The sequence below is a fragment of the Argiope bruennichi genome, chromosome 11 (genome assembly GCF_947563725.1).
Source record: "Argiope bruennichi chromosome 11, qqArgBrue1.1, whole genome shotgun sequence".
NCBI lineage: Eukaryota > Metazoa > Arthropoda > Arachnida > Araneae > Araneidae > Argiope > Argiope bruennichi.
In genome coordinates, this window is record NC_079161.1 from 41,696,943 (window position 1) to 41,713,091 (window position 16,149).

Sequence of the window (16,149 nt, forward strand, 5' to 3'; positions counted from 1 at the left end):
GTCTGCAAATCGATCACCTACCCGACAAGATTTTTTAAATGACTCTCGAAAGAAAAATCTTAATGATGATGGTGAAGATAGTGATTCACTTTTTAAAGTTCATCCATCTGAAGATGAAATGTCCACCAGTGAGGCTGGTGATTTCTAGCTTCCTTTGTGGTCTTCTATTTTTGTCAGTTTCTCCTTTTTCTGTTTTTTGGTTTGTAATTAATGGCTGCATTTATTTCCTGGAACTGCAGAGGGTTTATGAACAAGTCTTCAGAACTTAAAGGCCTCATTTATAAATATCAACCAATCTGTATTGCACTACAAGAGACGTATCTTAAAACAGATAAAAATAATATTCCTAATTACCAAATTTTTAGTAAGAACCATATGCAAAATAGAGCTTCTGGTGGCGTTGCAATTCTTACAGCGAGTAATATCCCATCCATACCTCTGATTCTGAACACTAATCTTCAAGCAGTGGCAATCCGCGTTCATATGCAATCCTTGATCACCATTTGCAGTCTCTATTTGCCTCCCAGCGAAACAGTTAATCAAACAGATCTTAATTTCCCAACTCCCATCTCCATTCATTATTTTGGGAGACTTTAACGGTCATGGCACTTTATGGGGTAGCTGTAGTTCAAACACACGAGGTCAAAAAATCGAACAACTGCTTGTTGACCATAATTTATGCCTTTTAAATACAGATGAAAAAACACATTTTCATTTACCAACGCGATCATTCCATTCAGTTGATCTGGCAATATGTTCTCCAGCACTCCTACCTTTTCTAAATTTAACGGTTCACAATGATCTATATAATAGTGACCACTTTCCTTTAATTTTAACAGATAATAGACACAGTATCACTGGTTCTTATCATCCTCCTAAATATGTTTTAAATGCAGCAGACTGGCAGAAGTTCACCTCTCTGGCTAATATTAACTCTCATGTAAATAAATCTTCAACTATTGAGGAAGCATTAAAACATATTGTCAACACTATAATCGACTCGGCAGACAATTCTATCCTAAAAACGTCTGGTATTAGTACAGTCGCTCGAAAAAATATATGAGCACCGTAACAGTATGAACAATTTTTCAAAAATGGAAAACGACAATTTTTGAGTTATAATAAATAATTTAATAAAGATGTGGTTTGATAAATAATTTAAATGACTTGAAAGAATGGTGTGGGTTACAATAAATAATTTATTTAATAAAGATGAGTTGTAATACATTAAGCCATTATTTTTAATAAAGATGAGTTATAATAAATAATGATGACTTTTTAAAAGAATGGTATTATATTCTTAAACATGAATTACATTTTTTAAATGAAATGTCCTTGTCCAATAATGATGACTTTTTAAAAGAATGGCATAATATTCTTAAACATGAGTTATATTTTTTAAATGAAATGTTTCAAATTGTCCTTGTCCAATAATGATAAGAGTTCCTAGGGTTATTTGGTATTATATTCTTAAACATTAAATGAAATGTTTCAAATTGCCCTTGTCCAATAATGATAAGAGTTCCTAGGGTTATTTGGTATTATATTCTTAAGCATGAGTTACATTTTTTAAATGAAATGTTTCAAATTGTCCAATAATGATGACTTTTTAAAAGAATGGTATTATACCCTAGGGTTATTTTTGGAAGCCATTCAAAGAAATAAATAAATTTTATTTACATTAAAACAAATAAAGCAATTATATATATTAGAAACTAACCATTTAAATAATTTAAAATGAAATGTTTCAAATTGCCCTTGTCCAAGATTGGTCATTTAGAGAACCCCAAAAAAAATAACCCTAGGAACCCTTCCGAAGAAGAGTTCCTAGGGTTATTTTTTTTTGGAAAAAAAACAAAGCCATTCAAATAAATAAATAAATTTTATTTACATTAAACAAATAAAGCAACATATGAAAATACAAGTTTTTTTTACAGGGGACAAAGTCTTTTTAAATTTAATGGACAATTGTTTTCGTTAAAAATACAAGTTCTCATTGGCACACAATACACATCTTTCTTTTTAATTGTCAAATTTAAAAGTTGGCCTTCCTCCTCATTATCCGGAGGAAGTAATATTGTAGGAGGAGGTAATATGCATTAATTATTTATATTAAAATTCCAAAAATTATCCTGAGGAGGCAATACTGCTGCTGGAGAGTCGTGAGAAGGAGGTAATACTGCTGCTGGAGAGTCATGAGAAGGAGACTACTGCTGCTGGAGAGTCGTGAGAAGGAGACAATACTGCTGCTGGAGAGTCGTGAGAAGGAGGCAATACTGCTGCTGGAGAGTCGTGGAACAAGTCCCTCCCAAATATCTCCAAGAAATTGTTTATCTCCTCTCTTTCTAAACTAAAGTCAATTTCTGGCACAGGTGAAGGCTCCACAAAGGTCTCTGGCACAGGTGAGGGCTCCACAAAGGTCTCTGGCACAGGTGAGGGCTCCACAAAGGTCTCGGGCACAGGTGAAGGCTCCACAAAGGTTTGATGCACAGGTGAAGGCTCGACAAAGGTTTGATGCACAGGTGAGGGCTCCACAAAGGTGGTTTTGAGTTTTTTTTGTTGGCGGTTCACACTCGTGGGTAGGTGTTGGAGGTGGTAGATTATACACTTGGAGTGTAAACTCCTTGTGTGTTTTAAAGCTCTGGTAATGTTTTACCAGATCCCACTCCATAATGTCGACAGCAAACAAAGTTTTCTGTACCGTTAGGATGAGGTACATTGTTCCAGGAGGCACGACGTATGTAGAGTTTGGTTTGAGCACATACCTGTCGTACAGAAACTGGTCAATTTCACAGAAACTTCTCCGTGTGATGCAGGGTTTTGCCTTGCACCGAAGGCTCTTGGCAGGCAAGTGGTAAATCATGATGGGCGCATCCGACGTCTGGTATACGTGGCCTTCTGCCTGTGCCACATTTCTTAATCCAAACGAGAAATGTTGTTTTACCAGCATCATATTGTCCATTTTGAACCCCAGGCGTTGATCTGAAGTCTTTTTTGCATTGATGGGGTTCCTCTTTATCTTCATTGTTGTTTTTTTCCAGCTCACTCTCCGGGGCTCAAAAAAGTTCACTTTTTTGGACGCTAGCACAGCCCGCTTGAAATTGTCGACGTACAGTCCTTTCTTCGTCCAGTCTGGTATCGGATGTTGAAATATCCTCAGAGTGCTCAGATCCATATATGATATGAACGCCTCCACTCTATCTTGCACCATGAGGCTCTCGAAGGGTTCCCATTTTCCAGGATGGGCTACGGACACCAAGGCTGACGATTTTGTTGCGGGAAACACGTCCATGCTGACTGCTAAGCTGGTGAATGGTACCGACTGCTTGGCGTGCATCCCTTTTTATACTCAACCTACCCGGAAGTTATAACCGGTTTCCTACCCAGTACATGGTATCACATTTGCCAAGGACAAACCAAACACGTTTTGGAGGATTATGGTATTTCACGATTAAATCTCCAGGTTCAGGAAATGTTCCAAATTTGCAAAATTGTATCATTGGAGGAGACTTGTGGGTGGTAGAGGATCCAACATCAGACTCGTGGGTAGTAGTGGGTGCAGCATCAGACTCGGGGATGGTAGAGGGTCCAACATCGGACTCGGGGGTAGTAGAGGGTTCAACATCGGACTCGGGGGTAGTAGAGGGTTCAACATCGGACTCGGGGGTAGTAGAGGGTTCAACATCGGACTCGGGGATGGTAGTGGGGCCAGCATCAGATTCAGAGACGGTACAGGGTCCAGCATCAGACTTGGGGGTAGTAGAGGGTCCAGCATCAGAGTTCCTCTTTGAATCTTGTCGAGTTTCTGTTGACAATCTTTTTTGTGGTAAGAGACTCTTTTGTACCTCTAATCGGTACAATTGCAAATCTGTTATAAAATGTTTAATCCAGTCAGTGACAATGATGGCATTTTCACCTGGTTCTTCCACACATATAAGCAGGGGTGATTTTCCAACAGTCGTCACAAATTTCCTCATGCCATATTTATAAGCAAAGCCATCAAATTTTGAGCCACTTGAAAGTTGACGACGTGGGTGTTGAGGGTCTGAGGAGGGATGGTGAAACCTTTCAAAGGCAATATTTCATGTGCTTGAACCGCCAGGAATTTAAATTGATTTTTGTAACTGCATGGTTTTTTCTTCTTCAACAGCTGTGCAATGTCCAAAAGTCGAAACATCATCTGCCCACTTTCGCTAATGAGTACGGCCACCGGAGGAAGATAGGGAGTAAAAGCGATTTGAAACCACATAATGATATAGTTTTGAAAGACTGCAATATTAGGGTGAAGTTATATTCACTCAAAAGTTGAAAAAAAAAATGTTTAGCTTTGTTATAATTACTTTTACATTATTAATATTAGTTTACAGTTTTACATATAATTACTTTTACATTAGATTACAGTTTATTTCTTATACTTTTACATTTTCCAAAGTTGGTTTATTCAATATTCTAAAATTAACATTACCCCCCCCCCACAAAGCTAGTCTATTCAAATTTTCCCAAAGCTGGTCTATTGCCAAAATTAACTTTAGATTACAATTTCTGATAAAGTCTCTCTTCAAGGTTGGCACACTCTTGAACCCAAAAAAATGGGAGAGAGCCGATACGACTCGCATCGTATCGACTCTCTCCCATTTTTTTGGAGGCATTCAGAGGACATTCATGAACGATGCCAAGCATACCCGCAGAGGTTCTTTCGGCACAGTGGACAAGAAATGTTTTCTTTCATCCACATTTCTAGACATTCTCCATGAAAGTTGTGCCCGCATGAAGTTGTTATTTTCCTATGCAGAGGCTCCGTGCATATCGGGCAATCTCCGAAACAACTTTCTGGCCCTGGGGAAGAGTAGATGGACTCTATGGTTAGTTCCCCTAATCTGGTCCATTTGTCCATTTCACTCATATGCTTATCGTAATTGCAATAGAGTGTCATGGCAAATTCCATCAGACGGGGGATCCCTTCTGTCTTCCACAAAAACCATTGCAGTCCATCCTTTTTCCGTGCAAACGATTTCAACTCCTCGCTGATGATAGGTACCAACTTCAGATCAATAGTTGGTACCATCTCTTTTGCAAGCTTCGCCATCTCTTCCCTGTAGGCCTCACCCACATGAACCTCTGCTGGCTCCGGCAACTGTTCCAGCACTGCTCGCAGCAATTGTGTGTATAAAGAGAGGGACATTTTGCAAGAAATGAAGTGAGACAGTCGCACGAGCTTTTATATATACTGTGAGTTGGCGCATGCTCAGTGTGATCCCTTTTGAATAATATCTGCACAAAGTCCAAAGCCAGTTTATTGTCCAAGGCTGGTTCAGTGAGGAATGGGATCCATTTTTATTCTATAAAAATTCTCAATACCTCGTACTACCGCCAGCCAACGATGACATTTCTTCTTGCAATACAGGCACTTTTCAATTTTCTTTCGGCTGTTTAAAATAAAAGTTTGATGCTTTAATTTTAAACGGCCAAAGAATTTTTTGTAATAACGTTTTGTTTTCAAGTCTGCAAAGAAGAGATGCGTACCATGGGTCTGTGCCAATGCCTTTCTCAAACGCTTAGGGTGCAGCTTATCGGACGAATGGGAGACGTGTCCGTCTGTCAATGTGAACCCCTTTTCATCAATGCATAGAACCATCATTGTCATTTGATGCTTATACTCTTGAGTATGAGCCGGCTTCAGCACTTGGTTGGTCTTAGCAGATGGCTCCAGAATAGGAGAGAGAGGAGGTGGAACGACGAGCATGCGTAGATCCAACAGCATGGTTGATTTCAATGTTAAACTCTTGAAACAAGTAGTGCTGTGATGAAAGTGTATTCAGAAATATATATACATGAAGAGACAACAACTAAAAAAAAGAAGAAAAAAAACGTTTTTTTTTTCTTCTTACTTTCTTCTTCTTCTTCTTTACACACTAACGTTAAACAAAAATTTTCTTGCCCCGCTGAAGGTACATACTTTACTGTTTAACATGGCATGTTTAACAGAGACAAAGAGTCATGAATATCATGGATCAATGATGTGGAATGCATTCTATCGGAGTTTTTCTAATGAAATTCAGTCCACAAACAGCCACCCATCTCACACAATTCCTTTTACAGGTGGGGCAATCCCCAGCATCATTATTCAATACAATGACTGATATGTCATTGGTTTTGTTTACCAGTCTCCAACGAACTTGGGTCGCCGTATCCGTCACGTATAAGGTTGTTATCTTCATATCGGCCACATGTTGTAATAGCTTCCTCTCAAAATCTGGATCATTTTCTACGACGTAGGAAGTGATACCATTCGTCAGACAATATGCATGGTTCCGGAAGCATTATACTCCCATACCATGTCGATGATGGTATTGTTGAATAGATCTCCAAGGAGAAATACGAGTCATTCCTCGCCGACGTCGGCACTGGAAAAATTGTCTTTTTCGCATGGGAGGGACCTTAGTGGACAGCGGCACAGCATTAGGAGATGACATGACCTCAGTGGACAACGGCACAACATCAGGGGATGGCATGGTAACATCGTCCAATTCTCCATCGGAAAGGGTAACAGTCAGAATGAGTTCGTCAGACATGGTTGATAATAGAGCAGTTAGAACACACTACCAATGTAAAGCCGACAGAAAATATTTTCTTGAAACTATTTCAGAGAACACAGAAAGAGAGGGAAAAAAAAAAAAAACGTTTTTTTTTTTTTTTTTTTTATCGGCTCTCTCCCATTTTTTTGGATTGAAGAGTGTACCAACCTTGAAGAGAGACTTTATCAGAAATTGGAATAATCCTCATTTTTTTAGGTCGAAAATATTTTCATTCTTGGTCTCAAGAGAATAATTTTTGTCATTGTTTTCTATATTTTAAAAAAAACTAGGTTTCCAAATTTTTTGATATGATGTTATCTTTCTATATTTTTATTAAAAAAAACTAGGTCAAGGTCATTTAAATATTTAAACGATTTTTTTTACATTTCAAAAGATTTGGATACTATTTCCAAATCTTTTGCTATGCAAAAAAACCATTTCATTCCCCAATTTAAATACATTCTTTTTATATTTTTAAAAAAACTAGGTCAAGGTCATTTAAATATTTAAACGGTTTTTTCACATTTCAAAAGATTTGGATACTATTTCCAAATCTTTTGCTATGTAAAAAAACCTTTTCATTCTCCAATTTAAATACTCAAAGATCCACGAAACATAAAACGCATTACTCCCCCCAAAAGATATAAAAATATTTCACCCCAAAAGATATAAAAATTTTTATGTCCCCTCAAAATATATAAAAATGTTTCACCTCCAAAAGACATACAAATGTTTCACCCCCCCAAAAGACATAAAGATATTTCACCCCCAAAAGATATAAACGCATTTCCTCCCAAAAATACTCAAAGACCCCCAAAAGACATAAAAATATTTCACCCCCAAAAGGCATAAAGATGTTTCACTCCCAAAAGACATAAACGCATTTCCCCCCAAAAGACATAAAACACATTTCCCCCAAAAATATATAAAAATGTTTCACCCCCAAAAGACATAAAGATGTTTCACTCCCAAAAATACTCAAAGACCCCCAAAAGATATAAAGATGTTTCACCCCCAAAAAACATAAAAATATTTCACCCCCAAAAAGCATAAAGATGTTTCACCCCAAAAAGACATACAAATGTTTCACCCCCAAAAGACATAAACGTATTTTCCCCCCAAAATACTCAAAAATCCCCAAAAGGCATAAAGATGTTTCACCCCCAAAAAGCATAAAGATGTTTCACCCAAACATATCAAAGACTTAAAAATATTTAACACCCCCAAAAACACAAAGATTCGCAAAAAGCAAAGTAAATATCACATACATTACAAAATAACCATTTCAATCTATATAAATTTGATTAACAATATAAATAAAATTTTATTTTTATGTTACTATGCCCACCCTCCCTCCACGCATAGTAACATTACCTTTTTTATTTATAACCATGAATAACCTTTTTTTTTCATTTATAACCATGAATAACCTGATTAACAATATAAATAAAATTTTATTTTTATGTTACTATGCCCACCCTCCCTCCACGCATAGTAACATTACCTTTTTTTATTTTATAACCATGAATAACCTTTTTTTCATTTATAACCATGAATAACCTTTTTTGCATGCATAACCTTTTACCTTTTATAACCATGAATAACCTTTTTTTCATTTATAACCTTTCATGTTACTATGCCCACCCTCCTTGCATAGTAACATTACCTTTTTTACTCCAAAACACTTTGACCTTTTTTTACTCCAAAACACTTTGACCTTTTTTTACTCCAAAACACTTTTACCTCCATGTCCGAAACATATTAATCTAATTGGCTTAGTTGCATTTAATTTGCTTAGTTGAATTTGATTCTTTGTTTTAGTAATTACATTTTTGTTTAACATTTAGAATTGCTTTGGGACATGCGAAAGTAAACAATCTTTAACCTAAACTTACAACTACATATATATTTATTTATATGTTATACTGAAACACCAATTTGATATTTTTATTGATACACGTTCATAATTATTTAATTGGATATGTTTATTAAAATAAATTTCCCTTAGACCTTTGATTAGAACATACAAAGCAGACATTAGAACATGCAAAGCGGACATGCAAAGCAGCCATGCATCTTAAATCTAAACTTACAACTAGATATTTAAACGGATATAAAAAAAATATTTAATGTCGTGTCATTAAAATTTACTTAAACTAATATAAAAAAATATTTAAAATGAGATTATCTAAACTTACAACTAGATATTTAAACTAATATTATTTTCTTAAAAGTTGTTTAAACTAACAACTAGATATTGAAGCCGATAAATGGAATCATTTAAAATTACAACTAGATATAAAAAAATATTTAAAATGAGAGCAGTTCAATTTAATTTGCTTGAACTCATCTAAAACTAAAATATGATCTTGCTCCATTAAATATAAAAAAATATTTAAAAGGATGAGAGGACAAATGATTTGCTTAAATTTATCACTTGATGAAGGGAAAATTTAAAGTTAATTTCATTTATTTAAATTTATCACCTGATGAAGGTAAAATTTAAAGTTAATTTCATTTATTTAAATTTATCACCTGATGAAGGTAAAATTTAAAGTTAATTTCATTTATTTAAATTTATCACCTGATGAAGGGAAAGTTTAAAGTTAATTTCATTAAGGGCAGAATTTTATTTTCAGAAACCTGTGAATCCACTGGGGTTCCCTCCATGGATGATCGTAATCATACATTCACCGAACCGAGGCTCGATGGGAGGTAAGGCCAATGTGGATTCGACTGCATCCACAGCCAATCATCTATAGAGAGAGCGGTTGCTGAGCTATCATATCAGCCGGACAACGTCATCTACTATAGGAACCTCAGTCATATAATACTGAGGGGTCTCGTCAATAAAATTCTGTAAACAGCATGTTCTTTTTTTTTTCAGAAACCTGTGAATCCACTGGGGTTCCCTCTATGGATGATCGTAATCATACATTCACCGAACCGAGGCTCGATGGGAGGTAAGGCCAATTGTGGATTCGACTGCATACACAGTCAATCATCTATAGAGAGAGCGGTTGCTGAGCTATCATATCAGCCGGACAACGTCATCTGCTATAGGAACCTCAGTCATATAATACTGAGGGGGTCTCGTCAATAAAAAGAAAATGCTGCTGGGAAAGGACAAAAGTCTACTCTAACCAGCGGGGAAAGCTCATTGAGCCAAAATCCCGTCAGTGCATAGCAGGTACCTAGTTTTTATTCTCTCTCGAAAATATTTTTCAATACTCCCACTGACACACAAACACTAAAAAAAAAAAAAAAAAAAAAAACTTTTTTTTTTTTTTTTTTTTTTAAAGTAGTAGTAGTGCTGACAAGAAACACACAAAGAGTTTTTAGAAACAAACTTTGTTTATTCATACACATCATTCTATTTCAATTACATTGTCCTGTGTCGGCGCCTCTTCTCTCCAAATTTATGATTCAACAGTCTCTTTACCTTGAATTTTTCCTTTTCCAATTGCTTCTTTCGAGCTTCCATCATATCTATTTCCACCTGAAGGTAGTTTCTTCTATGACGGAGCACCCTCTTTTCCCAAATTCGGGTCTCTTTCCATCCTCGGGGGTAGGAAGGCATCTCGTAAAAATGGGCCAGAAGGAAGAGTCTCCAACAATCGGTGGCATGTTCGATCGTGTATTCATGCTCTCCAAAGCAGAACGGGCATCGATTCTCCACACCGTGCACCTGATGAACGTGGTGCAGGTAGAAATCCTTACATCAGAAAATAAACAACATCAGAAAATAAAAAAAAGCAGCAGAAATTAGATAATTTTTTTTAAAGAATTAATTCAGGTAATTTAAAATATTTACATAAAATGTAGTAGTTTATATGTTTGAAAATTTATGATTATTAATTTTGCAAAAAAAGTAATTCATTGAACTTTTATAATTAGGTCATTCAATACTTCATAATTGTAATTTTTCATTTCTCTCCCCCCCCCCTCTCAAAACTCCAAAATGTCGGTAGTAAGTCCGTAAAAGTTTCAGGGGATTTTTTAGGGTCCCACAAACACCCCTGTTATTATGCTCTTATAAAAAAGTTTAAAATGATCTAATGAATAATAAAACTTAATTTTTAATTATATATATATGACTATAGATTGTAGAAGATTAAACTTATATTTTATTCTAAAATATTATGTAAAAAAGTTATAGTTGTAAAAACAATATGAATTGCATGTTCATATAGGTTTAGAAAATGTAGTTTTTATTTGTTTATCTATAAATCAGATTATATATAAAACAATTAATATTTATTATTATTTTTAAATATCATTAGTTAATCTTTTATTATAAATGAATGCAACTTTTACAAAATATCTGAAACGTTTTTTAAAAAAAGTTTTTGTTTTTAAATCAATTTTTCATACCGTGTAAAATCAATTGATTAATTCATGTAGAATATTGTATTACTTGAATGGTAGTATAAATAATTACTATAGATATTCCAACATAATATTGAGCTAGGTATTTATTTTGGATGAATGAATGTTTCTGTTGATTTTAAATTTTATTATTTAATACTGTCCAGCATACGTGAGCTTTTAGTTTATGTATTAAAATCAAAAACAGAATAGATATTTTCTTAAGTTTTAAATTTTTAAAACTAATTTTTTTATCTAAAGAATTCCACTTTTTTTCTTTCTAGGCTTGTACCTGATGTTGTACCTTCAATTTTCCCTAATTTACTTTCATACTTTTCCTCAGAATTAAAAGCAAGAGAAACTGAAATGGATAGGGACACACGTAAAAAATGGGAAAACTTAAAAGCAGCTTTAAATAGCAGTCTCCAGGACATAGTAAAAAGAGAGGAGATAGAAATTATCAACACTTTTTGTGATTTAATTTAAAAATTTAAAAACTTTAAATCAAATACATGGAGTATAATTCAAAAAGCAAACAAAGTAATTTTTATTTGTCTAGGCACTTCTCAAGCTCCTAAGGTAAGTCATTCTTTATTAATTTCTTCCAAATTAGATGTAATTTGTAAGTTTGTATTTTAACTTTATTTAATATTATAATTATTTTCATTTGTCTATGTGAGATTTATAATAAAGTTGGAAAACAAAATGTATTTTGTTATTGTCTCTCTGTAAATAAAATGTTATGATTCAAATAGTGTGTGATTTTTTTTTTATTTGTGTTTTCTTTTACTGTTTCTACAGATTGAATTGAAATTAATTATAAATGCATTGAAATGTAAAATCAGATATAATAAAAGCTAGTTTATTAAATTGTATGAATTAGTAATATATTAAATGAAAACAATTCTTAATGTGAAAAAACAAGCTGTGAAAGTAATTCTTTTTTATCAACAGAATTAGTTGCTGTAAAATTTAAATTTTATATTAAATACATTAATATTTTATTTGAAAGTTCATAAGTAATTTGAGAAGTAAACAGTTGTATGTTAACTTATAAAATACATGAATTACCTGTCACTACAATAAAAAGAATCGCCAAAAGCTTTAAAAAATATTTTTAGGGAAAAACGATTTTTAATAAAATAAAAATAAAAGAAATCTACATTAAAACAAAAAAAAAACTAATAATAATACCCCAATGTATTTATCTAATAAATATGGTCAATAAGCTATAGAGGACCTTAAGATTTTCTATCATGCTATTTCTTTTATTCACCCTGGGGAAAAATAATTAATTGTGAATTTTATGCAAGATAAATGTCTTAATATTAATAATAAGTTATTTTTAAGTGAATTTAAAATATACCTGAATACCAAGAAAGGAAGCGGGATTCTGCTCATGGCAGCCAATCACCCTACCTGTGTGACGTCACAAATAAGTTGTGAGGCCTTGTTTTACGAAGGTCGTGGGCTGCTCCAAGGGGAAAATCTTCAGAATATTAGCTTATTATGCCTATCCTAATGATAGTGTGCTTAGAAAAAGGCATAATCTGAGTTTGGGTTTAGATAGAGAGGTATGCACTTACAATGATGGCTTCATTTTGCCACCATCAAATTGTGAAGAATTATATAAAATTCAAAAATTAAATGATAATTGCAACTGTTCTGTCTGATGTAAAGATTGCGATTGTTGCATCCATAATTACATCTGCAGCTGCATTGATTCTTCTATCAGATGGAATATGGGCAAACACATTCATTTTGTATGCATGTACAGTAAGAAAACAGATAATGTTTCCAATGATGAAAATTTGATAATTGATGAAACTGCAGAAACCTACAATCTTAATGAAAATATAGCATCAATATCATCTCCCAGACCAACCAATGAAACAAATAATTTAACTTTTAATGAATCGGATTCACTTATAAAGTATGTAAATGACAATGAATCTGCAATACCTTTATCACAACAACGAGAAAAACTGAGGGAATATTTCAATAATGCGATTGATTCCCTTGTTGCTGCAGAAGAATTAAATGTTGCTCAAACAAAAATTTCTTCCATTATGCCCATTGGGAATGTGTTTATAAGTAAACTGTGCTATTTTCAAATTAATTAGAGTAAGTAATAAATATATCAATGACATGGGTGAGAAATCTATAATGTATTCTTTATTTGAACAATAATTTTTTGCAGCATCTTACTTTTCACATAATGTTATAACTTTTATATAAAAGAGTGTTGTTATATTTAGTTCAATAACATTATTCTAAAATCAAAGGCATCTACATTTCAGAATTCCAAAGACAAATTTCAAAACATTTTTGAACATACAGAATTAGCAATACAGTTCAGGAATCTGACAGAGAAATCAAGTGGTCTGATTTCCCTACGAGCAAAATTTTGGTGCTGTCCCTAGAGTCTAGTTGCTAATACTACCTAAGCGACTTCCTTGGACTTTTTCGAAGAAGATCACAGCAAATACTGAACGCAAGGTTTCCCACAAGTGCTTTCATCTACAGGAGATTAAGCCCCAATCCTAGGGGCTAGGCACTCCGTTAAACATATCCTTAACCAGGGGAGTAGCGGCGTCCTTCACTACTGGCTTCAGAGGATGAGAACACTGATTGAGAGATCAGCGGCACAGCTGTAAAAAAGTATAATTTAAAATTAATCTAAATGGCAGAATTTTTATGAAAACCATTACCTATTTAAACAAAGCAAATAATTATATATTTCAATTTGAATAATATTAAAAAATTGCTACATTTTACTGTTCAAGAAAAAAAGAGTATTAATATCTCATATCTAAAACTTTTGAAATTTATTTGAATGAGTAAACAATTAACTTGAAAATATATAGTTCTGATAAATTTGATTAAGAATGATATTAATTATGGTTATTTTAGAGTCGATATCTTTACTCTTCATGAATCATGCATATATTTGATATAAACATCCCAATCTTTATGAAAATGCTGTACAGAGTACTAAAAAAAAAAATCTAAATTCATTTTTACATCATGTAACTATGACCTATCTTTTGCTTGACTCAATGTTGAAGGTACTTGTTTTAGATTGAATGAAATAAAAATGTATTCCATTATAAATAAGCAAAGAATTGTGATAATTGAAACTAAACAAAAAATTAGGTGTGCTGTGATTTTTTGAATCATTTTTATTATTATCAAAAAAATAAATTCTTTGCTCAATCTTTAGTATTTGAGAATGCAAAATAATACATTTTGTGTGTGCATTAACATTAAAACCTTCTGTTTAAATCATTATTAAAACAGTAATGTTTCATATTTGTCCATTCTCAAGATCTATGTTTTTTGTGAATCATTATTTTATGAATTCATAATAAATTTTATATCTTCCAAACTCTATTAAGTAAACTGATTCTTTTGGTTTACCAACAAATTCTTAGAATATTTAGATAATATTTTAGTTTAGAAAGTTTTGTGCACTTAACAATGCATTAGAAACCTGCATTTATAATATTGGAGGAAGAGGAATCTTTGAATTTCAGTCAAAAGTTTGAATTTCAGATGACTTGCATGAATTAACTGTTCCTATGCTATCTTCTTCACTCGTAAATTATTGTACATTTTCTTGACTAGTATTTTATTTTTTCGGTACATTAAATTTAAATTTGTTTCTTTCAGTTTGCAACCTCATTCCAATGTAGAAGCTTTCAATCATGTGATCTGTATTCGAGCCTAGCTGCTTTATCAGATGTCAGACTTTTTCCTTTTTAATTTCTTCAAATACATAACAGAAAATAGCTTTGCTAAAATATCCATCTAGCACCAAATTTCAAAATAAAATCACTGCAATTTTATAAGAAATGGAAATGAAAAACATATAATAAAAACTGATTCAAAAATTAGATTTCCATAAGATGACCTATATAATTTTTTTAAAACACTAATCAATGAAATGCATTATGATATAACTTGATATTTAATTTAAAGAGTTTATTTATTATGATAGAAAAATTATAATTGGAGGTACTCATGGAAACACATCATACAGAAGCTTTTATAGAGCAAAAATCAATCCTGTAAATCCATCACCAGACAAATTGATTTATCGTCTCCAAAACAATGAAAATTCACAAAATTTGCTATTGATAAATAAAAAAAATATAATGAAAACAAGATAGATATTTAATAAATTTCATAGCTGAAGTATTCAGTATTACAAAATAATATTTTAAAAAGTTTTGAATAAATAAATATGACTTTATACTTTGTTTATATATATAGCAATTGATGATTTGTTGTTATGTAATAACCTTATAACACATACATTCCATGTATATCAGTTTTTAATGATGATATATTACTTTGAAATTTATGACCAATTACTTATATAATTCAAAAATATCAACTCTTCCTTGGCGATAGATAATCAAAATAATTTTAAACAAAACATAACAGCAAAATTTTGTAGAATTGAATAAAATTTTCAAACATTTTTATGGATTAATCTTACTTTTGAAACTCATACTATAATTGACAACATACTGATAATAAAATTCTGGATTTCTCTTCAAAGCAATTATGTTTAATAGATTACCTTAGATAAAATCCAAACATAATTTTTATTTTCTTCAAAAATCGATTTTAATTCTCTTCTTGTAATGAACAAAAACGACCAATTTCAGTTTAAGTACAGGAAAACAATGATATTAGATACTTTATTACTCTAAACATTACTAACTTTTCCATCATCACAAGTCGGCATCTGCGCCCAAAAAACGTTTATCAAAATGTAATCATCAAATGTCAGAACATCAAAAAATGGAGCAAAACAGGGGAATTTGACAATCGGTTTGATCAGAATACCGATTTGATCACTGAACAGCGAATAATCAGCAGCTGATGTTTGGCTACGGTTGGTGAATACGAACGGACTCGGAAATTTTCGATGTTTTCTGACAATTTTTCCCATAGTTTTAAAACGAAATGTACTCCTACACATTATATCAACCTTACAATTTATCATCAATGGTAGGGAAGACTGCGTAAGAGGTATAGAGCTGAGGTAAGAGGTGTCCTACCGTCAGACTTGTTCTATGAATATTGGCTGCCCGAATAACCTGGACTTAGTTGGCTGTGAGAATCAAAGATTAATTTAGAGTCTAATAACAATGAAAAAACCAAATTATTTTTAAACTATCAGATCTATTTAAAA

At 32.8% G+C, this 16,149-nt stretch overlaps 1 protein-coding gene and 1 long non-coding RNA gene across 2 annotated transcripts; both read right to left on the bottom strand.

Annotated features, from left to right (window-relative positions):
- Nucleotides 1-4,660: 4,660 nt before the first annotated feature.
- Nucleotides 4,661-5,182, bottom strand: LOC129956539 (E3 ubiquitin-protein ligase RNF126-B-like). Its single transcript, XM_056068464.1, has one exon. It carries the CDS (start codon nucleotides 5,180-5,182, stop codon nucleotides 4,661-4,663), a length of 522 nt encoding a protein of 173 aa, XP_055924439.1.
- Nucleotides 5,183-9,947: 4,765 nt separating this feature from the next.
- Nucleotides 9,948-15,994, bottom strand: LOC129956887 (uncharacterized). Its single transcript, XR_008782711.1, has 3 exons — nucleotides 15,676-15,994; nucleotides 13,387-13,594; nucleotides 9,948-10,290 (listed from the first exon to the last, which is right to left on the bottom strand). It is a non-coding gene; the product is annotated as an uncharacterized LOC129956887 (long non-coding RNA).
- Between the last annotated feature and the right edge of the window lie 155 nt (nucleotides 15,995-16,149).

Excerpts from the sequence above, each read along its gene's own strand:
- LOC129956539 (XM_056068464.1), bottom strand. The coding sequence starts at position 5,182 with ATGTCCCTCTCTTTATACACACAATTGCTGCGAGCAGTGCTGGAACAG.